This window comes from Tiliqua scincoides, chromosome 10, assembly GCF_035046505.1.
Source record: "Tiliqua scincoides isolate rTilSci1 chromosome 10, rTilSci1.hap2, whole genome shotgun sequence".
NCBI classification, from domain to species: Eukaryota; Metazoa; Chordata; class Lepidosauria; order Squamata; family Scincidae; genus Tiliqua; species Tiliqua scincoides.
The window spans coordinates 22,998,108-23,025,453 of NC_089830.1; the positions used below are offsets into that span (position 1 = coordinate 22,998,108).

Sequence of the window (27,346 nt, forward strand, 5' to 3'; positions counted from 1 at the left end):
CTGCCAGCAAGGCCCCACAGAAACCAGAAATAAACATAGCTGCATGGGAACCTGCAACGATAAACCAAGATTGCATGGTGGAAAAATTGGGATGGGAACTCGGGAATCCTGGTTCCATCCTCCCTCCAGTCATTCAATGCCCTCCTTTCCCAGATTTTCTCTTTAGGAAACATGGAAGCCACCAGTGATGTGCGGTGAAGCAAATGACCTGGGAGGAACTTGCTGTGGTGCCTCAAGGCATTCCGGGGGGGGGGGGCTACCTGGAAGCCACAGTATGTGTGCACAATCACAGTGAAGGCTGAGCTCTCTCTGCCACAAGCTCTTGACTCTCCCTGTATAGTAACAGGCACATTTGTGTTCCTATACAGAGAGAGGCTAGAGCTGGTGGCAGACGAGAGTGAAGCTTCCCTTGTGATGGTCCAGCTTCGAAACTGGATGGAGTGGATGCGCAGTCATAACGGAGACTATTTTCCTTGGAGTATGACAGGTGAGGCTCTGCCTCCCTTGCCTTCCCTAATCCCACATCCCTGGAGGCCACATTTGGGAGGAGTGCAGCCCTCTCCTGGTGAAGGTTCTTTTTTGGATATAGCTGATTCTATGTGACATGTTCCTCCTAAGTAAAAAAACAAAACAAAAAAACCCTTTATTTCTTCACTGTGAAATTGTCAGGCTGTTGAAAGGTCTAATTGTGCATGTGCCCGATTGTGCAAGATTGTGCAAGACTGGAGAAGATGGGTTAGTTTTATTTATAAATAGCAAGAGGGAGAGCCACACTGTGTGACAGAACAGCAGCAGTGGGGAGTCGGGGGGGGGGCAGCTTTACTACTTTCCTTCCATTGTGGTTTTAACCCTGATTGTGCACTCAACCATCCCCCATATGCTTTTTTAAATTGAAAACAAACTTCCACTGGCTTTCAGTTGACGATTTTTTTGTTCTTCAACTAAAAATGGGAGGGGGAGACAATTGGGGATGTTGTACTAAAGCCACACTATCCCACCAAAGTTTTGTCACATTTTATGTCCCCCTTGCTATTTATAAACAAAACTCACTCCCTCAATCTGACCATTAGGCACATGTCTAGTTTGGTTCTAAGCTGATCCATGTTCCTCCCATTACTTTGCTCAAGACACACATGGGATGTGGAAATGATAGAGGGAGACATTGGACCAACTAGATCAAACCAGATCAAGCTGCCTGATCAAACCATACTTTTTTGCAAGAGCCCCCATGCAATTTTTATTAAACTAGGTTTGGTTAACCAGAAACAACAACAACAACAACAACAACAACAACAACAACAACAACAACAACAATAATAATAATAATAATAATAATGTTTTTTAAAATGCCATCTATTCGTTTTAAATTAAACTTTAAAATTTAAAATTCTTATAAAATTAAATTCATTTAAAATTAAAATCAGGACTGCCTGATATGGCCATAGGAAAGCTCTGTCTTTTGCTTTTTAAACTAAGAAAGGCAGCTGATCCAGTTGTCACTGGGTTTATTTTTAAGACGGATGAAAGGGTCAGGACTCCGAAATCCAGGTGAGAAACCTATAGGACATTCCTAAACATAAATACTTGGAAGGAACGTCTGTTGAAATAGGTGAGACTTACTTCTAAGTCAATGTGGTTCAGATGAGGTCTCAATTTACGTTTTAGGAACATGTGGGGATTGGCAGGTGCGCACAGGGACCCAGAATGTGGTGGAGTGTTACCTGTTTGCAAGGAGCTGAGCAGGAACTGCATTGTGTAGACTCCAACTGAATTGTTTCCAAGGCAGATGATGCTGTGGTCTTTATCCAGGCTGTCGTTCAACCTCAGACGGCTGGTGGCCCTCTCCCCCTGGAGCCAGGAAGTCACATTCAGGGATCCACTGCTGCTGTTCCCGCTAAGGGTCTCCCCCTCCACTTGCCACCGGATCTGGGGCGGAGGCCAGGATTGCAGGGCGCAGGTACAGAGGAAGTCATTGTTCTCATGCCAACAGGTACTATTTTCTCTGATCAGTTTGGGGGCAACTGGTGAGAAGTGAAAAGGCACATTGAAATAAGGCAAATGGATAAAACAAGAGATTATGTTGCAATACTGCAGTGCATCCACTAGAGGCACTGGGAGCACTCTGGGACAGGGGAGAGCCTCTTGCGCCAAGACACTGCTCTGACCTGATTTCCCAAGCGTGACTTCTAATGCACTAGTGGCATATCAAGGCCATTTGGCACACACAGCCCATAAATTTTTGGCACCCGTAAGATAAAATGATTTTTGGCAATAGTCATACCATGAAATGAATAATAATAATGGGCAGAGAAGAAGAGCAGACAGTGAACATTATCTATCTATCTATCTATCTATCTATCTATCTATCTATCTATCTATCTATCTATCTATCTATCTATCTATCTATCTATCATACCAATAAAGATACTTCTCTTGCAGGCTGCTGCAGTCAAATCACAGCTGCAGCCACCCCTGCTGCCACCTTCTGGGGGTGGCCTCTCAGACAACCCCCTGCAGACTGGCACCTGGGACTGCTCCCCCCCGGGCCACCCTCTTTGTATGCCACTGTACAACACAAAGTACTGTACATGCTCCCACTGCAAGAAGCAGGACCAGTTTCAAAAGCGTTGGAGAAGAAATTCAAGTGATGTGGTCAGATGAACTTAAGCAGATAGCAGACCCACTCGTCGGTCTGCTACCTTAGGCAACTATCTCAGTTGTCCTCAGAGATGGGCCGGTCCTGAATAAGAAGCTGTTGTTATTAATATGTTTCAGGCATTCACATAAGTCATGACTCACTCACATGCTATGTCAAGCTGGAAGGTGCTCTGAACAGAGGATAAGGTGTTCCGGGCAAGGCAGGTGTATTCACCCTTATCCTCAATGGTCAAACTGCTCAGCTCCAACCAGTTATCTGGGGAAGAGCTCCACTGCTTCACGGTCCTCTTTTCCTTGACCCAACTCACTTCCACTGGTGGGTGGCCATCGGCCTTGCAGGACAGCTGCAGTGTGTTGCCTTCTCGAGCCGTCAGCTGGGAGCCATTGCGCACTACCCTGGGGGCATCTGGAATTACAGTAAATGACAGCCGGTCACCCCCATGAAGGTGAAAAAGAGCCCCATGGAGCCAGCATCCTCCGGAGGAGAAAGGCATCACAGGCTGACCTTGGCACCCTCACACTCCCTGATACCTTGGCCTCGCTCTGGGTCCCACTCGTGAGTCTGGGAGACAATGAGTTGCACTGTTCTTGGAGGATCTGAAACACAGGCACAGAATGTTCATACATGCGGCTGCCCCTTCCACCATCACACTACAGAATCTCCAGTCTGCCGTTGAGGGTCTCCAATGTCAGACCTCTGACCCTACTGGGAAATTAGGACTGGCAATGGCTCGTCAAGGAACTCTTTTTCCCCCTGCCCAAAGTGCGCACCAGGGTTTTACAGCACCTTATTTTGATACTGACATATCACAGCCTTAAGACTCTTAAGTGGCGCTCCACTCCCCCATAAGATTCAAATTCTGCTCCCCAGTCTCTGGAATCGGAACAATCTTCTGAATGCATTTTTAAGTCAAGGATTGCGCATCTTCACTTAACCCTTCACAGTGTGTTCCACCTCCATCTCTAGCTATGTGTTCCATTTGTATTTTTGAAAGGGGATGTGGAGAGAACTCAGACAATTAAAAGGGAATTAATTGTTTTTTTCATCATCATGAGGACTAGAGGACTAGAGCTTGCATCATGAGGACTAGAAACTTGCTTTTGTGAAAAAAGGAAAAGTGAAGCTTCTTGGGATGCCAAAGCAGAGATTTGATTCTGCACTTTTCCATAGGTATGGAGAAAGCACACAGGCATTTCCTATGGTGCGGCAGCCTAACATATGGGAGGGAGAAGCAAGATGAACTTTGCAAGCTGAACCCAAGGCCATCTGTTCATGATGCCACATAATCAAAGCTTTAGGCTGGATGGGAGAGGAAATGTCCTGATGCTCCTGGGTAGCAAGCTGATCTCCCCTGCCTTGATGAACCGCGGGGCGGTCGCTTGATGAACCGCGGGGCGGTCGCGGGGCGGTCTCTTGGACTCTCACTGGAGTAAAACGCTTGAAGCAACAGAACATTGGGAAGTAAGGTGGGTGAGGGTTCGACTCCCCTCACTCTTACATAACTTAGGGCACAAGCCTAACCAGGTCTACTCAGAAGTAATTCCTGTTTTGTTCAATGGGGCTTACTCTCAGGAAAGTGTGGTTAGGATTGCAGCCTTAGACCCCAATCCTATCCAACTTTCTAGCTCCGGAGTAGCCACAACGCAGTCCCATGACAAGGGATCACAAGTTCCCATACCTTGAGGAGGCCCCAGTGACTGCCCCTCTACCACTGAATGCAGCACACACCCCACTGGCACCACTGCATCAGCACTAGAAAACTGGATAGGATTGGGCCCTTATACTGGAAAAATTATACTCCCCTCACTACTCTGCCCTACCCCTTGCCCTACTAACCCCTGCTAACTGGGTAAGAGGCACTTTTTCTAGTGGGTGCTCCTCTTTTATTTAGCTGGGGGAGAGTAACTGGCCCACCTCACCCCAGCAGTGTCTGTTCTAGTGACTGTCTGCTGGTGTTCTTTTGCAACTTGGGACAGGGAGCCATTTAATTGACTTGTCTGTAAACCACTTTGTGAACTTTTTGTTCAAAAGTATATACTGTTAATAACAGGGCAGCCACATGGACAAAAAAAAAAGTAAAAGAAAAATTCCTGGATCAGGTTTAGTTTTACCCCATGTATGAAACTAAAACAAAACAAAACAAAAAAAAACCCTCCACTGGTCATCTCATAAGCTGTAGAAAGGTGCCCTCTTGTGGTCAAAATCACAGATTTCAGACACTGACTATTTCCAGTGCCTGAAATTTGTGGTTCCACAACCAGGTGTGCTCATGTCATGTTTGTGGAATAGCTCCTTAGAAAGCTCTGCAGTTCTCAACTCATTCTGTGACCCCTGAAGTCGTGGTCAGGCCGCTGTTCAATATTTGCACATCCTGTTGCAAGACTCTGCAACGCAATCAAATTGGGCAGATTATCCAGAAAGCCTAGTACTGAGTGCACTGTGCTTCTCATGTGCTTTGGAAACCTAAGTAGGAGTGCTTCCTGGTGTTTAGTGCCACTCAAATCTCCTAGCGTAAGATGAGTGCCTGCAGAGGGAGGCCCCTCCCAAGAGTCCTGCCCGCAGATCTTACATTGCACGGTCACACGAACAGCATTTTCGACTGAGCCAAGTAGATTCTTTGCCTGGCATTGATACAGCCCGGTGTCCTCTGGACGGATCTTGGGCAGCAGAAGGTAGTGCTCCTTGGCTTGCTTGGAGTCATTGAGGGTCGTGTCCCACTTTGTCCAGCTCAGGAGGGGATCGGGTATGCTGTTGGCTTGACAGACCAGGCTGACATTGTTGCCCTCCTGGGCCACAACGGAAACCGGATCCCTTTCAGATTTCAGTGAGGATGAGCCTGAAAGGGAAATAGAATTGGCTTACAATTGCCAGGAAATTCCTACCACCAAAGGAAAGCCCTGAAGCTGAGACATTCTTGTGTCTAGTGTAAGGTGATGGTTTATGCCGGACATGCAGAGCTGTGACCAGTGTTGGCCCAAGATTTCCTCACACTCAAGGCAGAGCACAAAATGGTGCCCCCCACCTATGCCCCAGAATGTACCAGCTTCTCTCCCCCTCCCCCCACTCCCAGGTTTCAAAAAAGAAGAGGGAGGTGGAGCAGAGAAGGGAGACAAACCCAAATGGTTCATGTAGCCCAGATGTTTCCTCATCCTGTCAAGTTATCAGCCCCCCCATCTGTCCCTTGCTACCAATCCACTCCAATAAGAATTTCCCTTGCATGCACCCACCTCCCCGAGATCCTCAACCAGTCTTCTGCCCAACTGAGGTCCATATGGCACCTCCACAGTCTTGCACATGCCCAGAAAAGAAGGGGGACTCAAACATCAAAAGAGTGTCAAGTTTTGAGTCTTACCAAGGTGACCGTTGCTTGTTATGTTCACTGTGATATGGACTATCTGAGGTGCATCTGAAAAGCAAGAGAGTGGCAATGGCATAAGGGGAAGTGTGGAGATTTTTATTTTTTTTAAAGGAAACCAGATCCCTGGAGAGAGACTGGCAGGTTAAGGGCAATACAGAACCGAAGGAACTACTCACAGGCTATATCAACACGGATGGTGTTCTCAGTTGTTGGCCATCCTGACCCATAAGTGACTCTGCAGGTGAGAACTTGGCCCTTGTTGTATTCGGAAGGTGTGAAGGTGATATTTGATCCATAGGTCATGCTCCCATTGCTGTGTGGCTGCTGCCATGGTTTGCTATCATCATATATGAAGTAAGAAGTCCAGTAGATTTGAGGTTTGATCCCTGAGCAAGTCCCTGGTGCCTGGCAGCTGATGGTGACCGGCTTCCCCAAAAGCAGCTCGGATGACTTCCGAATCTCAGGTTTCTCCATCAGCTCTGAGTGAGTGAACATTCCCAGGGAGGAATTACCAAAAAAGCATTGCGTTATTGACTATCCCACCTTTCATCCAAGGGCCAAAACGTGACCAAAGACCACGTGAGGCAGGCTAGGCTGAGAGACAGTGACTGGCCTAAGGTCCCTCAGGCAGCTTCATAGAAGGGCAGGATAAGAACATAAGAAGAACCCCGCTGGATCAGGCCACAGGCCCCTCTAGTCCAGCTTCCTGTATCTCACAGTGGTCCACCAAATGCCCCAGGGGGCATGCAAGAGACCTGCATCCTGGTACCCCCCCTTGCATCTGGCATTCTGGGCCACTCTAGGATTCATCCCTCTGTAGGGAAGAACGTTGAGCTCCCTCTGCCCTCACACACCCCCATTGACCTTCCCACAAAACTGCCCAGCTTTCTCTCTTCACAAAACTTGCTGAAGTCCAAGCTGAACTTCTTCCAAGCTGAAGTCGAATAACTACACACTCCAGGGCTGGGTTGAGGGGAGTGGGCGTCACAGTCTCCTGCCCCCTTTCCATCCGGGGAGCCCAACCAAGACAAAGGTCCTCTTCATACGTTGGGGAACCTGGGACCAGGTTTACAGATTTTCTCGCAGCTATAGATAGAGGGTCTTCCGTTCCCACAACATAGAAATGATTGAAACTGTCAGGAAAAGCTAAATTGACACATTAATAAGAAACTTCTTACCTGTCACATCCACTCGAGGCCGGGTATAACTGTTCCTATAACTGAATTTTATTGACTCTCCTTTAATAATTCTGAAGTAGTAGTGCGCCCGGTCCGTAGATGTGGCATCGTTGATGCGGAAGGAGCAGTCGCCCTGCTCTGGATCTCCTGTTAAGCGGAAACGTCCTGAAGCTGAGCTGCCAATAGTTTCCCTTTCATCATTGGTGGCCACAAGAAGACCTGGAGGGTAACCACTGTTGTAATAGTGCATGGTCCTCACATCCCGGAACCAGTAAACATACAGTTGCTCATAGGATTGACCTGGATACGTGAAAGTGCAGGGAATATGAACGCAGAGGCCCCGCTGCACCAAGACATTGGCAGGTGCTGTCAGTGTATAACCTTCCACTTGCTGGCTTTGCATTCCTGCCAGAGGAAGAAGAGAAAGGTGAGCTGGTGTGCTGACAGATGCTTCAAATGCCCAGTTGTGCACCAACCCCCTGACGATTCCATGAAGGCTTCCCACCACCAGCCCACATCCCGGGAAGCCCCAAAAGTTATCTGGCATGCAGGGAATGTGCTGCACCCAGCCCCAGGGGCAAACCCCACCCCACCACAGCTTCAGCAACATTTCCAGTGGCTTGGTGTATTTGTCTGGGGTCACAAAGGGGGAGACTGCTTGTTTTGGCTGTTTAGCTCTCCAGTCCGTCTTCCTGCTCACAGAAGGGAGGCTCGAGCCCCTTGACCAGAAGGGCCCAGAAACCCACGTCCACTTTGAGTGCCCACCTGGGTGAAAACCCAGATAAAATTGAATAAATAAATAAATAGAATAGCTGAAAACCTGGGGCGGATCCCTACACAACTCCAGACTGCAGCCCTGGATGCTGCTTGGACACAGGTTCCCATTTCCAGCCCTCCAGCCCCCCTACACTCCCATCTACTCTCACAGTGTTTGAACAAGCAAATACAGGCTGAGAGCAACTGTTAAATCTATGACAGTTTCCCCATCCGCTGATCAAGACCTTCTCGCTTGAACTCCCCAACACTTAGCCAGCCTGTCCTCTCTTCATCACAGTGATGTCCTGTTCCTCCTTTGGGACTCTTGATGCTGCCTACATGCAGGGCTGGCTTTAAGCCAATCGGACCAACTGGTCCCAACTGTGCCTAAGGGTCCCCTGTGCTAGGGGAATCTCCTCTGGTCTTGTCAAATATACACAAGACCTTTGCAATGGCCACCTAACCCCACCCTACAGGTTTTAAAGAGAACAGGAAGGCGGGAGCAGCCGGAACGTGGGAGAGGGAGCAGGGGATGTGCAGTCCTCATATCCTCCTTCACAGTTACCTGGGAGGAAGCCCCACTGACTGCAGTGAGACTCGGAGCCCAGTCCTACCCAACTTTCCAGCACTGATGCAACCATGTTAATGGGACACACAGTGCAATCCTGCAGTGGGAAGGCAGTCACAGAGGCTTCCTCAAGGTAAAGGGAACATTTGTTCCCTTTCCAAGAGGCTGCACTGTAGTTGCATTGGGGCTGGAAAGCTAGAGAGGATTGGGCCCTCAGACTTCTGAGTAGAGCTACATTGGATCATAAGTCTTTGGCTACTGCAGGCAACCCTCCCACGCACCCGTCTGCTGGCTGCTTCTGTCCCCTCGCTCACGCCGCCCCTCCTGCCTTTCGGAGCTCAGACACCTTTGTCCCTGCTGGCTTGTCCATGCTTAGTACTATTTCTCAAAGTAAACAAGGGAAAGCTCCTGGGCCAGATTTGGTATTGTCAGAGATCCTGAAAGTGAACCCCAAATGGTGGGCCCCTATTCTATCCTCATTATTCACAGTGGTGGACCAAACAGGTATAATACCAGCTGAATGGACAAATGCTACTATAGTGCCTATTTACAAAAAAGGCGACCATCGTGATCCCTCCAATTTTAGACCTATAAGCCTTTTATCAGTGGGGGGAAAACTTTATGCAAAACATCTTTTAAACAAGCTGCTATCCTGGATGGAAGATCTGGGCCTTCCAGGGTGGGATCAGATAGGATTTCAAAAAGGATCTTCACCAATTAATCACTGTGCTGTTTTAGCTCATTTGATTGACAAGTACACAAGGCTAAAAAATCAAAAATTATATGTTGCTTTTCTGGATCTTAAAGGAGCCTTTGACTCCGTTAATAAATCGCTGCTATGGGACAAACTAGTTAAACTCAATATAGACCCTAGACGTCTAACTCTTATTCAGAATCAGGAATTGTGATGTGAATGGGGGTGAGGTGGTGGTGGTAAGTTTCGTAAGGAACCAATTGCTTTCTACACCACTACTCACTCAAATAACAGCACAGATTTTGTTTACATCAATGACACGGAAATGCTGGTGTTGGCTGGTTGAAGTGAAGGACTTCACCAGGTCGTTGACAGGCAGCAGATGGGATGGAGACATCCAGGCAGTGTGTTAAATGAGAACTCTGACATGCACCCCCCACCAGCACCAACACTTCCCAGTGGTGAACCTCTCATTAAATTTGAAGGGGCAAACGCCCCAGGCGTGAGCCTCCAAGACCCCATGGAAGCCTCTCTGACGGGGTTGGAAACTTTGCTTCTGGTTTCCCAGATGCACGGTTTATAGTGTGAATCTTCCCTGAAGTGGGCTCAGGTTGCATGAGGCTCTGTGAGCCTCAGGTGAGGGGGGGGGGTGGATTTATGTGTGGGGAGGGCGGTGACAGCTGGGGGGGCACCATCACAGACCTTTGCTTCGGGGCAAAGGGTTAGGGAAGTCGGCCACTGGCACCTCCATTTTTTTTGGTGAAGCTGAGGCTGACTCGCAGCTTGACTCGCTTTCTGAAAAGAATCGAATTCGAGTCACTGGGCTCTGGACAAGTCGGGAAGGTTGCCCGTTATGATTCTTTTACAACTCAAGTCAAGCAGGTGGAGACTCGGGACTTGACTCGGGGGTATGGTTCTGGCATATCCCTGGTCAAAACTCAGAATTGCAGCTCCAGCCTGCCCAGTGAGGATAGACAAAGCATCATTATATGATAACTGTATGAAACCTCCAGGTACTAGAGGTAGCCTGCCCCTGAATGCCACATGCAAGGGATTGGTACAGGAATGCTGGTCTCTTGTTGTCTTATGTGTTCCCTGAGGCATCTGTAGGCCACTGTAGATACAGGAAGCTGGACAAGATGGACCTTTGGTCTGATACAGCAGGGCTTTTCTTATGTTCTTATTAAGACTTTTCAGGTCTCCTATGCCTTCAACTTGAATTTAAATGAAAGGAAGGGGCCACAGTAAAGTGACAGAGCACAGGCTTTGCACACAGATCATCTGAGGATCAATGACCTCAGGCAGAGCTCAGGTGCAGCCTCCTGATTTTAGAAAGGGACTATGTCAGAATGCCAGGGGAGGGCACCAGGATGCAGGTCTCTTGTTGTCTTGTGTGCTCCCTGGGGTATCTTGTGGGCCACTGTGAGATACAGGAAGCTGGACTAGATGGGCCTATGGCCTGATCCAGTGGGGCTGTTCTTGTGTTCTTAAACTACAATTCCCAGGAGGCCTTGCAGGTCTCTTGTTATCTGGTGTGCTCCCTGGGGCATTTGATGGGCCTCTGTGAGATACAGGAAGCTGGACTAGATGGGCCTATGGCCTGATCCAGTGGGGCTGTTCTTATGTTCTTACACAGAGCTGGGAAAGACCCCTCTGGAGCCCTGGAGAGCTGCTGCCAGTCAGTACTGAGAATTCTAAGTGATAGGAAGCAACCGTCAGACTCAAGGGCAGCACCACCCTGCATTTTAATTCTGGGCTTCAGTTACTTGGCTGCTACTTGCAGGGACAGGAAAACAGTTAATATGATCAAATTGCATCACATGTTTTGCTAGATGTTATCAGTGGACATGCAGGGGAGATAAAAATTGGGCACAACCACACAACCCCCAGAATGTATAGTTAGTCTCTTATTGATTGATACATTTCCTTTCCAAAGAGCTTCTGTGCTGGTCGAGATGACACCAGGCTGCTCAAGATGCATTACTAGGCACAAATCTGCACATTGCCGTTATTATTTTTTAAGGAGAATACAGGTGTGCTCCACTTAACAAAGGGGATACTTTCTCCAATCCCCGTTGTTATGCAATTAGGTTGTTAAGCAAACCAGGGCCGTAGCTAGGCTGGCCCTGAACCACCAGTTCCCCCCCCTAGCATTTTTTTTCCAAATCTGGCATCAGTTGGGGGTGATTTGAAGCCATTTTTGCAATATTTTTTGTGCACAGGAAGGTGCTTCTGGCAGGGATTGGAGAGGAGAGAGAGAGTGCATGTGTGTAGATTGAGTAGAACAGCGTCCTAGGGGGCTCCTTGGAAGTTATGACCTCTGTTCACTCTGCCCCCATCCAGAGCACATGGAAAGCGGGGCTGGTCAAGAGCAGCTCCAAAAAGCTTGCCACAGGAAGTGGTGATGGCAACTTGCTTAGATGCCTTTAAGAGGGAACTGGACAAATTTCTGGAGGAAAGTCCATCACAGATTACAAGTCATGATAGGTATGTGCAAGCTCCTGATTTTAGAAGTAGGCTACCTCAGTGCCAGATGCAGGAGAGGACACCAGGATGCAGGTTGTATCTTGCTGTCTTTTGTGCTCCCTGAAGCATTTGGTGAGCCACTGTGAGATACAGGAAGCTGGACTAGATGGGCTTTTGGCCTGATTCAGCAGGGCTCTTCTTATGTTCTTATGTACGCTACAAGCTCAGTCAGGAGCCCAGGTGTACCCAAGCAGGTAGACCTGGCCTCCAAGTCCAGGTGGAGCTCAGACCCAGGTCTGCCTGCCCAGCAAATGTCCACAGAAGCGATAAGCTCAAGCAGGAGCCCAGGTCTACACAGCAGATAAACTTGGGCTCCAAGTCCAGATGGGATCCCAGGTCTACCCACCCAGCAAATGGCCACAGAGGTGAAAAGCTCAAGCGGGAGCCCATGTCTACCCAAGTGGTAGACCTGGGCTCCAAGTCAAGAGCCCAGGTCTACCTGCCTGGTTGACCTGGGCTCTGAAGGTAGTGCTCATGGCCCCCTCCCAAATACAGACATTGGATCCACCCGGTTCTAAGGAGATTCAACTCAGAAAACTGGAAGAATTCAACTCAGCCAGATAGATTCCATACATTCAAATCTTCTGTACTTTGCTTTTTAAAAGTAATGAATATTGTAAAAAAAAAACTAGTGTTCCAACTGCGTTACTGTATTTGACTAGCATATCTTCCCTCTTGCTTTTATGCAAAGTAAATAAATTTTATTTTAATATGTATCAATGCATCAGCAATGTGTCATTGACAAATGTTATATAGGAGCTAGATAGGCGCTAGATAGGCGTTATATAGGTGATAGGTGCTAGACAGGCATTATATAGGTGTTAGATAGGTGCTAGAAAGGTACTAGATATGTGCTAGATAGGCACTATGCACTCGATAGGTGCTAGATAAATACTATATATGTGCTATATAGGTGTTAGATAGGTGGTAGATATCTAGCATTAGATAGGTGCTAGATATCTAGATAGGTGCTATATAGGTGTTAGATAGTTGTTAGGTACTAGATAGGTGAGATATGTTCTGTATAGGTGTTAGGTGCTAGATAGGCGCTAGATAGGTGGTAGATATCTAGCAATAGATATGTGCTAGATATCTAGATAGGTGCTAGATAGGCGCTATATAGGTGCTAGATAGATCCTAGATAGGTGTTAGATACATGTTGTATAGGTGTTAGATAGGTGCTAGATAGGTGGTAGGTATCTAGCACTAGATAGGTTCTAGATATCTAGATAGGTGCTAGATAGGCGCTAGATAGATGCTAGATAGGCGCTAAATAGGTGCTAGATAGGCACTAGATAGGCGCTAGATAGGCGCTAGATAGGTTACATAGGTGCTAGATAGGCATTAGATAGGCGCTAAATAGGTGCTAGATAGGTGCTAGATAGGTGCTAAATAGATGCTAGATAGTTGTTAGATAGGCGCTAGATAGGTGTTAGATAGGCCCTAGATAGGTGCTAGATAGGTGTTAGGTGCTACATAGGTGCTATATAGGTGTAAGATAGGCACTGGATAGGCGCTATATAGGTGCTAGGTGCTACATAGGCGCTAGATAGGTGGAAGATAGGTGCTAGATAGCCGCTAGATAGGTGCTAGATAGGTTAGATATGTGCTAGATAAGCGTTAGATAGGTGCTAGATAGTCGCTAAGGTGTTAGATAGGTGCTAGATAGGTGCTAGATAGGTGTTAGATAGGTGTTAGGCTATAGTTAGGTGCTAGGTAGGTGCAAGATAGGCGCTATATAGGTGCTATATAGATGTTAGATAGGTGCTAGATCAGCACTAGATAGGTGTTAGATAGGTGCTATATAATAATAATAATAATAATAATAATAATAATAATAATAATAATAATAATACTACAGGTATTTATATACCACCTTTCTTGGTCTTTATTCAAGACTTTATTCAAGGCGGTTTACATAGGCAGGCTATTTAAATCCCCGTAGGGATTTTTACAATTGAAAGAAGGTTCTATCTTTCAAGAACCACAACATTCAGATGTTTCTTTCTGATCTGGTTCCACATTCTCCCACGCTCCATCCTCCTACGCTCAGAGCAGATGGAATAACTCAGCTCAGCTTGTCAGCTGCTTCAAGGTTGCATGGTGCCGGTGGCCTCAAACTGGTGACCTTGTGGATGTTATCTTCAGGCAAATGGAGGCTCTACCCTCTAGACCAGACCTCCTGCCCATATATAGTTGCTATATAGGCACTAGATAGGTGTTAGATAGGTGCAATATAGGTTAGGTGCTAGATTGGTGCTAGATAGATGCTAGATAGGCACTATATGTGATATAGGTGCTTATATTGGTGTTAAATAGGTGCTAGGTAGGCACTAGATAGGTGCTAGATAGGCGCTAGATAGGCGCTAGATAGGTTTTAGATAGGTGCTAGAAAGGCCCTAGATAGGTGGTAGATAGGTGTTAGGTGCTAGATAGGTGCTAGATAAATGCTATATAGGCGCTATATAGGTGTTAGATGGGTGCTAGATAGGCTAGATTATTGTTATATTGCTTGGCAGATAATGAATGCATCTTTAAAAAAAAAACAACCCAAACTATTTTCTATTTATGACATTTGGGGGAGTTACAGGTATGTGATGTTTCTCCAGACTTATACTTTCATTTTGCCCACCAGTATAGATACCTGACATCATTGCCCCCCTTGGAAAAATAGTCCCACCCCACCTCTAGAATCCTGGCTACGGGCCTGAAGCGAACATTCAGCCCAATCTAGTGCCTTTATTGTGTCAACAGCCACTCCCTGTCAGAAATTAATGGCTGTACAGGCTACTGGAGATAGGTTGCCTCTTCCTTGCATTAAGGGCCTCTTTGTTGTGTAAACAGGCACTCTGCTGCAGGCTATGGGAGACCTGACTGCCTCATTAAGAGCCTCTTTGTTGTGCTTCAACCACTGTCATATATACGGTCCGTTGTTAAGTGGAAGGTTGTTAAGCAGTGGGTGACTATATTTATAAATCGCTTTACAAGAAAAAGTGCCATATAAAGTAGTATATCAAATTCCGAATATGGTTTCCATAGCTAAGCAAACACATAAATGGCTCCCTGTCCCCAAAGAATGCCCAATCAAGTGAACCTCATTATCCAGAGCCACAGGGTATAAGATGCTGAGTTCAAGAAATGTCTCATTTCTGTGCATCATACCTACCTAGAATGCATTTCATGCAGAAAGATGGGATGCATATGATATGAACGAACTAACTCAACACCTACCTTTGCAGAGAAAGGTGAGGATCAGAACTGCCACTGTGGTTGTCAAAGAGGCCCAGTTCTTTTCCTTCCAGGGTGGATCTGTGAGCTGGCATGTCCTTCTCTCGCTTGGCATCCTCTTCGACCTGGGAATAGGAGCTCTCTGCAATGGAGCAGTGCAAATCACTGTTGGAGCAAAAACACGGTGCCCTTCCCTACAGGGGCACTCAGAGATTCCTGAAGAATAAAAATGTGGAAGGACAGAATTAGTCAGGAAGTCCCAAGGTCCAACCTCACTTTGATCATCATCTTATTTTATGCAGGTGGCAATCTTTTAGGAACATGAGAAGCTGGAGCTGGTCCATTTAGTTCAGTGTTGCCTCTGCTTTCTGGGGCAGGGGTCTTCCTAGCTGGCAATAGCAAGGATTGAATCTGGAGCCTTCTGAACACAGAGCATGTGCGTTACCACTGAGCTACAGCCCCTTCCCCTTTTGGAATATGATAACTACAGAGGTGCATCTTAACAGAGAATGAGATTACTGGGAGGCATGGGATACAACTTCCCAGTGGCCCTGTCATGAATATGTACAGTTCAGGCCTAGTAGCATTGCAAGGCCTGAACCTAGCTAAAACAGTAACACCGAAGTGGTTTGCATTTCCTAGCTGCTAGGATTTACAACTCAATGGAAGGTGATTATGTAGCACCTAGGCAGCCAGAAAGACGCCCATCAAGGATGGAAGGCAGCTGCAGATCTCCAGGGGGGAGGGAAGAGCTGAGAGGGCGAGCTTCCAGCCCCACTTCTGGAGGACAGGGTCTTTTGGTCTTTGTTCCTTGTCTCTTGGTGAGAGAGGTGGTGGGTGCACATCCTGCCCCGCCAGGACAATGTGGCCATAGGTAACTGGCCTGAGGATCTACAAAAGAAGCTGACCCAGGTGAGGGTTAGAGAATAATAGAGTTAGCCAGTTAGCTTTGTTGTTTTATGCTGATATGTTTCCTAGAAGTTTTTTATGCCTCTAGCATTTGCTGCCTTTTGTAACCTTTTGTAACTCTATGTATGTAATAAAGTAAAAATCTTTTTACCATGTTGGTTCATTGTCTGTTGGGAACAAAGTTTCAGAATCCTGCCTAGCCATTCAGCAAGCTACCAAATCCTCATTGAGGACTAGAAACTTGAGGACTGAGACTTTAAGTAAAGAAAGTGCTCAGTGCCTACAAGGGATATAGTTAAGCCTAAAGGGTATCGGGTTCCCTGGACTGAGGCACTGGCTCTTACAGGGTGGTGGCAGTACTACCGAACAGGGATCTTTGAGGGCTCTAGGGTTCAGAACCAACAACTCTGAGCACCCAAAACCCTGGGAGTGTGAGACCAAGTCTACGACAGGCGCTTAGCCCTCTGCTGAAGGCAGAGGCCAAACTGTACTTCCTCTCATTTCTTCAGACCTTGAGCAACTATAAAAGTTATAGTTCTTCTCAGCTCCTGCAGTTGATCCTTCTCAGACCAATGGATGAGACCAAGCTGGTCTTCTCCTTGCCACAAAGGTCTTCCTGGGAGGCAGGGGATACCACATCTCAGTGGCTCTTAAGTTCTTTATTGGATCCTTCTGTACCATTTTCAGGCATAGATGACCAAAGAAATGTATAAAATCTCCATCTAACCTTGGAAATAGCAAACCAGTCGTTCTGGTGAAGGAGGGCATGCATATGGCATGCAAGTGCATCACATCCAAGATAAACATTAGGAAGATAGGTGCATCTAAATTGAGTGTGCAATAAGGATTTGTGGATCATAGTCCGTCAGATTCATGGAGCACTATCCTCCTTTGATAGATGCACCTAAAATCCTGACTCTTCCCCTCTGAAAACTGAAATAGTGCCCTTGATGTGGTAAGGAAGGAAGCCATGTAAACTGGAATAAATTTGTCATGCATTAGACGCAAATCCATTTAGCAGACGTAGAGTTGCGCTCTTAAACCTGTGGGTTCGTGAGCTTCAGTATTTTTTAAAGGTCCCCATTTGATTCTGGTTCAGACACTACCAGCACAATGCCTGCTTAGAAGGAAGTCCCATTGCATTCAGTAAGACTTACTCCCAGGAGAGCATGTAAAGGATTGCAACCTAAATTTCAGGTAAGTTGCCGATTTAACATGGAACCAGCTGAGATACATTTTGCTAGAAGTATTAACATTACACTGTTACCACTGAAATAAATGCAGCAACTGTTACCCTGCACATGCCCTATCTCGTCTGATCTCGGAAGCTAAGCAGGGTCAGGCCTGGTTAGTACTTGGATGGGAGACTGCCTGGGACTACTGGGTGCTGTAGGCTTATACCATAGTCTTTTGAGACTGAAGGTTGCTCACAAAAAACGAAATATTTGACTTGAGGGGGAAAAATGATCATAAAGCAGTTTGTATATACCGATTCCACATCCAGACAGCTTTTAGTTGTATTTGACCCATGAATCAAATAGTAGCTTACAGAGAAGGGAGAAAATTTAAACTGGGGAAGTGGCACCAGATTCGGCCCATCCATGATACCAGCTGAAGCTGTTGCCTCAGGTGGTGGATTATTAAGGGGATGCCCATCTCCACTTCCTCCTCCTGCACCCTGGATTTGAAAAAAGAAGAAGGGAATGGAGACGAAGAGAATGGTGGGTTACACTTTAGCCCATCACTCCCTTCCCCTCCACACTTCCTCCAGCTCTGACCCTCCTCTTCCTTTTTCAGTCCAGGGAAGAGCAGAGACTGACACATCACCCAGTAAGGTGGGGAGGGAGCATTTGGAACTCCTCATCTGGAGCTGGAAGGACTTGGGCTGTCCCTGAGCAAAACAGAGGGAAGGGCTCAATCCCCCTCAACCACTGCCATGGTCCTGATCCGATCTTCCTCTTCATTCCTCACCCCATAAGTGTGATCCATTTTAGCCAAGGAAGTTCTTCCTTTCTTTCTGTGATCAGAATCTTGGGGGAGATTCCGATCACGGTGCTCCGAAGTCACGTTTAGTTGGGAGAGAAGCAGTTTCCACTTGGGGCCGACATCCAGCGGCCATCCCAGCCTGTGTGACGAGAAGAAGCTTCTTTCTTTTGCTGAGTTAGTTCATCTTGCTCAACATCGGCCAAGCTGTGGGTTGCAACTCTCAAATGGTTCTTTCCCACTGCCCGGAGAAATGGAACTGGGGAGCTTCTGTATACAAAAACTGTACCCTATTGCAGAGTCACAGCCACCCTCCCACCTGCTCCAACCCAGACCCTTCTCCTGACTGTACCTTCTCCAATAGTTCCCTGGGAGATGTCATCTCTTTAATTTGCCTGCTCCCTCAAGGTTGGAAGAGAGAAACAGCAAGAGGAGAGCCCTTTCTTACAAACCCCCCCCCCCGACACCTCCTTAAGGAGCTGGGTTGCAGCTCATGCTCTGCTTTGCATGCAAAGAGATCCCACGTTCATCTTCTCCAGGTAGGGCAAGATTCCTGTGCTGGCAATGCTGAACCAGCTGGGATAATGCTTGAGATCAGCTGGCAGTAATTTCCCCATGATAAAGAATTACCACTTTTTGTGATTAAGTTTTGGGTCTAATTAAGGATTAAGGCAACTGGGAGATTTTAGGGTCAAGATCAACCCCATTTCACTAGGGAAAACCCTAGTGAAGAGTCTTTGGGGTCAGGTTAAGATTTGGTTCAATGTCCCAGCAGCAAGGGGAATCTCTGGCTAGTACCAACACAGAGATCAGGAAGGTCACCATGGGCTTCTAAGTGGGAACATGCCTCGGTAGGTGTGCAATCTCAGCTCCTTCAGTTTATCGTCAAATCTGTCTTGCTCCCTGTCCTCTGGCTCTTTCTTTCCCTCTGAAATGGGTTTCCCCATCTTCTCTCAACCCTCTACCTACTTACCCTGCAGCAGGAGAAGAGCCCTGGGTAGCCTTGTCTGTCTTCTTCCTGGGCTGCTCGTGGTCTGACGCACAGGGTGAAATTTGCGCAAAGCAAAGGGGAGTTTTGAAGTGACAGAAACATTAAAAAAAAAAAAAAAGCAGAAGTGCCACAATCAGCTTATGCAAGGAGATTGAGAGGTAGGATGACACTCTCAGATATTTCCCCTTCCATTTCAGGAAATCTCATGGTATTGCCCCGGTTACCATATATTCTCGGCTGCCTGAAGGTGACCGGCTGGTGGAAAAATGCAAAGCATGGAAAACAGACATGCTAGTTGGTGCTCCAACCACTAGACTCCACCCCCTTTTGCTTGACAAAACAAACTGTCTTGGGCACCACATCTCTTAAAGCCACTCTGAAAGCGGATTGAGAAGCAGCCAGTTGGCAGTGTTGTTCAGGCACCGAGTCCCAAATGGCTGGCTTGCTCATGGCCAAACTTTGACCACTCATCAAATGGAAAGAGACCTGCTGGACCTTTGTTATGAAGCCTTGATTCCCTGGAGCTGACTCCCAGATTCCCAGCACTTTTGATGGGAATTCCCAAATGCCGCCACCACCCTTAGCAAGTAGCGCACCAGCCACAATTTCTGTCCCTACTTTTGTCACTCAAGATGTTCTCTATGTGTGTGTGTGGTCAATCCAAAGTAATTTGTCAAGTGGACAGCACAATAATTCTGTCATCTCTCTGCACCTCTGGTGGAAACACCAGCATGAGAGCCTGAGCCCACCACACATCTTGAAGCCATAGGCCCCGTTGCATGCTCTGTGCATGCTTGCACAGCTGCGATCAAATGCTCCGTTCCTGGCAAAGAACTACTTGATGCCTTGAAGAAAGTTGGGGCTGGTCGAGGCATTTTCAGCATACTTTGCATTCAAGCACAAGTGAAAGGCCAAGAGGATATTCAAATTGTGATGCAACGGTCTTCCGTTTGTGGAGATTGCGCATGCCTCAGCTGCAGGCACGATGTGAACATCAAGAGGAAGGCTGTGGTCAGGTGGGAAATTGCAAGAGAGAGAGAGAGAGAGAGAGAGAGAGAGAGAGAGAGAGAGAGAGAGAGAGAGAGATATGTAAATCAGATTCTGTCTCCAGTCTTGCTTCCTGAGGAAGGCCCTCTTGCTTCAAAATATCTGTTGAGAAGATTACAGTAGAGCTACAGTATTACAGAGGCGTCCCTAGAAGGATGTGGGCAGAGCGTGGGCCCAGGACAACTCAACGAGTGCAGGGCTCCCTATAATGGTTATATATTGGTCATGAAAACACAGGGCCCAGGGTGGTCACCCCAGTTGTCTTACCCAAGGGATGGTTCTACATGGTAGGGCCAATCCAAACTCAACAGGTCCCTCAGGAGAACCATGAAACCATGCATCTGAGTAGCAGAGGCACTCTTCTAGGCACCCCCTGTTCTTCACCCCTCCATCCTGCTTCGGAGTAATAGAAGAGAGTGGACATCTATGGCAAGAGCATCTCGGAAGCTAAGCAGAGTCAGGCCTGGTTAGTACTTGGATGGGAGACCGCCTGGGAATACCGGGTGCTGTAGGCTTCTACCATAGTCTTTCAAGACTGAAGGTTGCCAACCATAATAAAAGAGAGGTCATTAGGGTGCAGGAATAATAATAATAATAAATAATAATACAGGTATTTATATATCGCCTTTCTTGGTCGTCAGGTTTCTCCTCAGACTTTATTCAAGGCGGTTTACAAAGGCAGGCTGTTCTAAATCCCCATAGGGATTTTTACAACTGAAGAAAGGTTCTATCTTTCAAGAACCACAACATTTCAGATCGATCTTTCTGATCTGGTATCACATTCTGGCCTCCAGTTTCCTCCCACGCAAGCTGACAAGCAGTTCCTTCATCTCTCACATGGAGGGCAGCCAAGACGCTTCTTCGCTCACACCAAAGAGCAGGTGGAATAACTCGGCTCGGCTTGTCAGCTGCTTCGAGGTCTCACCATTCAAGGTGCAGGTGGCCTTGAACTGGCGACCTGCAGATGTTATCTTCAGGCAAACGGAGGCTCTACCCTCTAGACCAGACCTCCTGCCCTCAGGAAGCCACATGACTCACTTAGCACGTATAGGCTTGTAACCCTCTCTAGTGACCCAACTAGTAGCCATCTACCTGTCTGGCATTCAGACAGCCTTCCTACATTGCATTCCACCATAGAATGGTGGCAGGTTTTTAAAGACACATCAGATTCTGGATAACCACTGGAGGCACCGAAAAATATCCTGGCGTTCGTGTTGGAGGGCAACTCTGGAATCTAGTACGACCTCTGAAAATTCACCACTCCAGGTCTTGATAATAGTAATAGTGAATGCATTCCAGAACCTTGGCATCTCCAAACAGCCCTGATTGTAGTGTGCTTTGAGAGCATCTTGTGACCCAATAGGGTCACCGGGTATGGTCAGAGAGGTTCTGATTTGCAATCTGGGATGATGATGATGCAGCAGTGAACAAGGGTCTTGCCTCCTACCTGTGTATTGAATCTGTCCATACACAGTTCACCCTACCTCCTAGCCTGTGTATTGAAGCTGTTCATACACCCTTCACCCTAACTGTACTGATAAGCCTATAGGAAGCTCTTGTGATCTGGATCTTTCGGAGACAGGAACTGTGGTCATGTGAGAGGATGTAATCGATAAACTACACAAAAGTTGCTTCTGCAGTACTAAGGTGTGACAGGAACTGCTATCATCTAGTGTTAATATATACATTAACACAGGAAGCTGCCTTTCTAACCTTGGCCTGTCTAACTCTATATTGTTAACCCAGAATGGTAGCAGCTCTCATGGACTTCAGACCTGGGTCTTTTCTCAGTTCTTATCTGCTGATGCTGCAATTGGAACCAACAACTAGCCTGGCTTCTCCCCTTTAGAAGGGGGCTCTTCCCCAACAATTGGGGTGTACCTCCAAGTCAGCAAGTTCTTTCTGATTCTCCTGCGGCTGGAATTGGGCATTGAAACATTTTGTGGATCAGAGGATACAGTATGGATTAAGGCTTCCTTGCTTTGGATGCTTCATGAGAGAAGGCAGAGGTCTGTTTTTCACTTGGTTTCCTTCCATTTGGATTCCACCTTGCCAAACCTGATCCACCTTTCTGGCCTTCCTTGTTCTGCTCCATCCTGGTTTACCTGTACTTATCCTGGTTTACCTGTACTAAGCAAAGCCTGCGCTTACCTATGCAATCAAATTCCCAGGACAACTGCAAGGCCAATTCCCTTGCAGAGAAAGGCTATTGAAAACTCTTGAACTCTTTGTGGTTGGTTCCCTACTGAGTTCAACTCAGTTCCCCTTTCAGTTCCAAATAGTCAAGAAGAGGGCAGCATGTATCCTTGGCAGAAAAGGCTCATTTATAAAGCCACACCCCTCCCACCCCCAAAATAGCACATCCTTTGGTTCCAACTGTCATTTGCAAAAGACAAAGGACACAATCCTAACCAGGTCTACTCAGAAGTAAGTCCTGTTGTGTTCAATGGGACTTACTCCCAGGAGAGTGAGGTTAGGACTGCAGCCAAAGGCTTCTGTCTACCTTGCTAGCTATATTCCCTTTGTACTTGAGCATCCAGGTAGTTGCCCCCAGTCATCCAAGTCTTGTGTAAGCAGACATCGCTATGCAAAATTTTGCCCTAATGGTCCAGAGGTGATCAGGTGATGTAGTCCAGCATAGCCCCAGGATTTTCAAGAGGGGGATTTAGCCACAGTTTGAGAAGGACTCTCAAGACATCAGTGCTAACCTTATAAAAAGTTTTATTTTGATTACAAAATCATGAGATTAATTATCTCCGTTTGCCAATTTGCCCAGATGTTATTTTGCTAATTTTATCCTGAACAGGTGCAGGTTCATCTCACACACACACACACACACACACACACACAGAGGTTGCTGGAATGGGGAGCTCTCAGGTCCCCAGTGGGGGATCCTAGAAATGAAAGAGCTATATATCAATGCTGCTTCTTGCTGGGTAAAAGCAACCAGAAGATTGTGGTGGAAAAATGAGGTGGGCTGCCAAACTTTCAGTTCCTCAAATACTTCGATGCACAGAGATCTCCCCCCAGGGGAACAATCTGAAAAACTGAAAGTGACCAGAAAACTAATAAACATCAAATGCAATAGCATGTGTGTTCACATGACATATTCCGGGTAGGTGAACATGTGTGGGAGGGGGAACCTTGTGCATTCAGTTGCATGTCCTCCTGAAATCAACAGACCTATCACTGCTTGCTGTTCCTGATGGCACAAAAGACCTCTTTGTATGATGTATTCAGAGCGTAGGGCTGTGCGTACAGCAGAGAGCAAGATCGCAGTGGCCAAACCTGCTCCTAATCAATGCACACTCAGTTAAACATGTACAGGGTGGCGAGTACACACTTACAATTGTACATACACTGGGAGGTCCTGTCCTCAAGAGGCAAATTGGCAAGGAGGGTGCCTGCCCCCTGCCTGTCTCCAACAGCCAGTGGCGTCACTAGGGTTTCGTCCCCGGGTGTGGGAGGCCAATGTGTCACCCCCATGATGGACCTCCTCCCATGCGGTAGGCAGGGCAACACCCCAGACGGTTAGCATGGAGATGTACCATTGCCTTGCCCCACTGGTTTTTTGGCTATAACTTTTGATAGAATAGAGATAATTCAACACGGTTTATTTCATTGTAATCTGCATGAAATTACACATTGATTGATATATAACACGGTGGCATTATTTGAAAATACCTAGATTTTAAAAATTTTGGCCAGTAGTGGTGTCACCCCCCACTGGTGCAGCCCACACCCCCAAATTTATATAATCATATAGTCTGTCCTTTACTTGAGCACATTCTGTCTCCATTTCTGCAGTCAGTATCTCCATTCCTGCAGTCAACATCTGATGAGAAAGGCAAAAATAAATGAATAAATAAATAGAAAGCCTGAATTACCCTAGAATTTACATTCTGCCCCAGATGCTGACTCTGCTGAGAATTGCAAGAAGGCTGAACTGCAGAGGATGAGAAGCCTGGCCTGTTTGTTTGAACCTGCAGCTGGTTGCACACACTGCAGGGAAACTTCCCTCTGATGTGTTTGTTCCCTGCCGATAACAAAGACAGAAGATGGGAAACACAAATGGGGAAGCTGCCCTCCACGGGCCTTAATGTGGTTGTCGTGAAGGGGAAAGAGAAGAACGGTCTCCGAATGAGAAAGCCAAACATGAAGCCCGGCCACAGAACTGACTGCTGCTTCCTACAGCCCAGCCGATGAGCCTGTGCAGGAAATTCCCAGCCACGAGATGATTCTGGTGCATGCAGAGCAGGCACGTCGTGCCACTGGAGCGTATTTGGGCACATGATCCCAGAACGTTCCCCTTGCCCTTTTTTCCGTTCCGCCTAAAGTCTGCGAACGTGGGAGAGAACTCGACCGACACAGGCTGCACTTTGGCACGCAGAGCGGCTTTGAAGCAAAGATTGAAATCGGACAGATGAAATTGACCTTAGCTTTCCTGGGGGAAGGACACTCTCAGCCCTGCAGGGCACAAGGCTTGTGCAATAGTTGCACACTGCAAGACAAGAAGCAGACCCAGTTAATTCAGTCCAGCATCCCATAAAACTAGCCCCCACCTTCCCAAACCACTGACTGCTACCCCCTGTATTAGGAAAGGCTCTTATATACTGGTTAAACTATACTGGCAGTGACAGCAGAACCATATCTACTCAGAAGTAAGTCCCACTGAGGAATTACTCCTGGGAAGGTATGTATAGGATTGCAGCTTAAAAGCGCAAAACTTACACAATCCTATGCATGTCTACTCAGAAGTGAGTCCCATTGTGTGTAATGGAACTTACTCCCAGGAAAGTGTGTTTCGGATTAGTAGTTGGCAACCTTCAGTCTCAAAAGACTATGGTAAAGACTCTGAATGGTGGTTCTGGAACAGCATCTAGTGTGACTGAAAAGGCTGATTCGGGAGAGACAATCCCTTCCACACTGGGAGCAAGTGCAGTCGGTCCCTGGTCTGTCTCCCTGGCTATGGGCCTTCCTTCTTTGCCTCTTTGCCTCAGATTGTTGACCAAGTGTCTCTTCAAACTGGGAAAGGCCATGCTGCACAGCCTGCCTCCCAGCGGGCCGCTCAGAGGCCAGGGTTTCCCACCTGTTGAGGTCCACTCCTAAGGCCTTCAGATCCCTCTTGTAGATGCCCTTGTATCGCAGCTGTGGTCTACCTCTAGGGTGCTTTCCTTGCACGAGTTCTCCATAGAGGAGATCCTTTGGGATCCGGCCATCATCCATTCTCACGACATGAGGCAGCTATATATATTTGCACAAGTGGCAGCTTACTACACACAAAGCCAGGTGAGGACGTGGGCAAGCCAGATGGAAGACCACCCAACAGACTTGATCTAACCAAGGTAATCCTCACTGCATGTTTATCCTTGATCACCTGTGACACAGGCAAGAAGAGGACAGGGAGGTAGGTCTTGAACATCTAGACAGGCAGGATGGTTTAGTGGTGCTGAACTTAGAGCTGGAAGATCCAGGTCCAAATTTTCCTCTCACTTGTGAAGCTTCCTGGTGACCTGGGGCGAGTTGTTCTCTGTCAGCCTCACAGACCTCATAGGTTTGTTGTGAAGACAAAAGGAGGGGAGGAACCATGCACATTGTCCTGAGTTCCTTGGAGGAAGGATGACATGAAACTATAGGAAATCAAACAATACTAGCCAGCCTATGGGGCAGCTTTCTAAGCACTCAGTCAAAAGAAATGATGTGCAAAGAACGCCTCATGGGGTCTGCCTAGGAATGTTGGCAGGGGAGGCTACCAGTTGGACACTGACATGTGCTTTTTCACCATAAAGAAGAGGATCCAGTAATAGGCACACCTGATTAGAAGACTCGAGAGCACATGAACAGAAGGGGAAGCACTACATGAGTGAATCATTTGACTGGCATGTGATACAGGCTCCCCTTTGCATCCCTGCCTGCTAAGAAAGTCACAAGCGTGATCCAGTCGCAGCTTTTACTCTTCAGAGATGGAGCAGCGCTGGAAAGAGGAGCACGCCAGTGGGGTTGTCTACCCTCTCATCCCAAACATGGTTTTATTCGTTGCATTCTGCATGAAATTACACGTTGATTGATATATAACATGATGGTATTATTCAAAAATATCAAGATTAAAAAGTTTTTGGCCAGTAGTGGTGTCACACTCCCTTGAGCATCAGCCAGTGAGACCTGCACCCCCTATGCCCCTCTAGAAACACCACTGTCCACAGGAGAAGGAATGGGGGCGGGGGCACGAAGTTGCCTGCACCTCCTCCTCCAGGAAGAACTGGGAAGTGATGTCACAATGTCACACAACATCATGATGTCACCGCCCCAAGCGCCAGGGCTTTGAGTTGCGCCTCTGAGTAAACGACTCCACTCATATTTATTTATATTTATACAGGTATTTATATACCGCTTTTCTTTGGTCGTCAGATTTCTCCTCAGACTTTAATCCAAGGCAGTTTACATAGGCAGGCTGTTCTAAACCCCCATAGGGATTTTTTTACAATTGAATAGTTCTAGTCTTTCATAGAACTCCTTGTTCCAGCTGGATTCCATCCGGGGCTGGCCTCTCTCTGGCCCTTCGCCTCCCACGCTCCACTTGACGGCAACTCCTCTATGCCACCTAGGGTGAGCTCACCAGTATATCAGCGTGTCGTCAGTTCTTGGGTACTTCCGCTTGTTTCGAACTGGCAGCCTCAGATCTTCAGGCATACAAGGTGGCAGCTCTACCAACTGAGCCAGACCTCCTAAGGCTGTTTGTGCAAAGAGCACCCTTGGAGTACAAAGTGCCCTTTTCTCCTAAGGGGAGGGGTTTGCTGAAGCAGCTGCTTCAGTGGCAGACTGGGGAAGGCAGCAGGTTGGCAGAGGGTGCCTGGCTGACACCCACTCACCTCCACCTCCCCTGACCTGAAAAAGCCACTTGCACCGCTCAGAGAACAATTTCTGCTTTGTTGGCTTTCTAGGATTACATATATAGGGTAAACCTAGGAAGCCAACAAAGCAGAAATTGTTTTCTATGTATATATGTATATGTATATGTATACACACACAAATGCATATATACATATATTTTATTTATTTTTATTTTATGTATTTTATGTAAATATAAATATTTTATATTTTATATATTCTATATTTTGTATGGATTTTATATACACATATACATAAACATACATATAAATACACACATGCACATATACATGCATGTATATATACATATATATATATATACATATATACATACATATACATATTGTATTGTATTGGCAACCTTCAGTCTCGAAAGACTATGGTATCGCGCTCTGAAAGGTGGTTCTGGCACAGCGTCTAGTGTGGCTGAAAAGGCCAATCCGGGAGTGACAATCCCTTCCACACCGGGAGCAAGTGCAGTGTGTCCCTGGTCTGTCTCCCTGGCTATGGGCCTTCCTTCTTTGCCTCTTAGCCTCAGACTGTTGGCAAAGTGTCTCTTCA

The 27,346-nt window shown here is 47.0% G+C and overlaps 1 protein-coding gene across 1 annotated transcript; it reads right to left on the bottom strand.

The window, feature by feature from the left end:
- Window positions 1-375: 375 nt before the first annotated feature.
- LOC136661024 (sialic acid-binding Ig-like lectin 16) lies at window positions 376-18,806 on the bottom strand. The gene is made up of 11 exons (XM_066638045.1): window positions 18,682-18,806; window positions 17,485-17,554; window positions 14,971-15,109; window positions 7,196-7,600; window positions 6,194-6,496; window positions 6,012-6,065; window positions 5,229-5,495; window positions 3,190-3,255; window positions 2,804-3,064; window positions 1,722-2,021; window positions 376-431 (listed from the first exon to the last, which is right to left on the bottom strand). The coding sequence occupies exons 1-11, from the start codon at window positions 18,804-18,806 to the stop codon at window positions 376-378; spliced, it is 2,046 nt and encodes a 681-aa protein (XP_066494142.1).
- Between the last annotated feature and the right edge of the window lie 8,540 nt (window positions 18,807-27,346).

Excerpts from the sequence above, each read along its gene's own strand:
- LOC136661024 (XM_066638045.1), bottom strand. The coding sequence starts at position 18,806 with ATGGGGAAACCCATTTCAGAGGGAAAGAAAGAGCCAGAGGACAGGGAG. Across the intron at positions 6,497-7,195 it reads GCCTCGAGTGGATGTGACAG|AGCTGATGGAGAAACCTGAG; the intron begins GTAAGAAGTTTC and ends TCACTCACTCAG. Across the intron at positions 6,066-6,193 it reads CATCCGTGTTGATATAGCCT|ATGCACCTCAGATAGTCCAT; the intron begins GTGAGTAGTTCC and ends CTTGCTTTTCAG.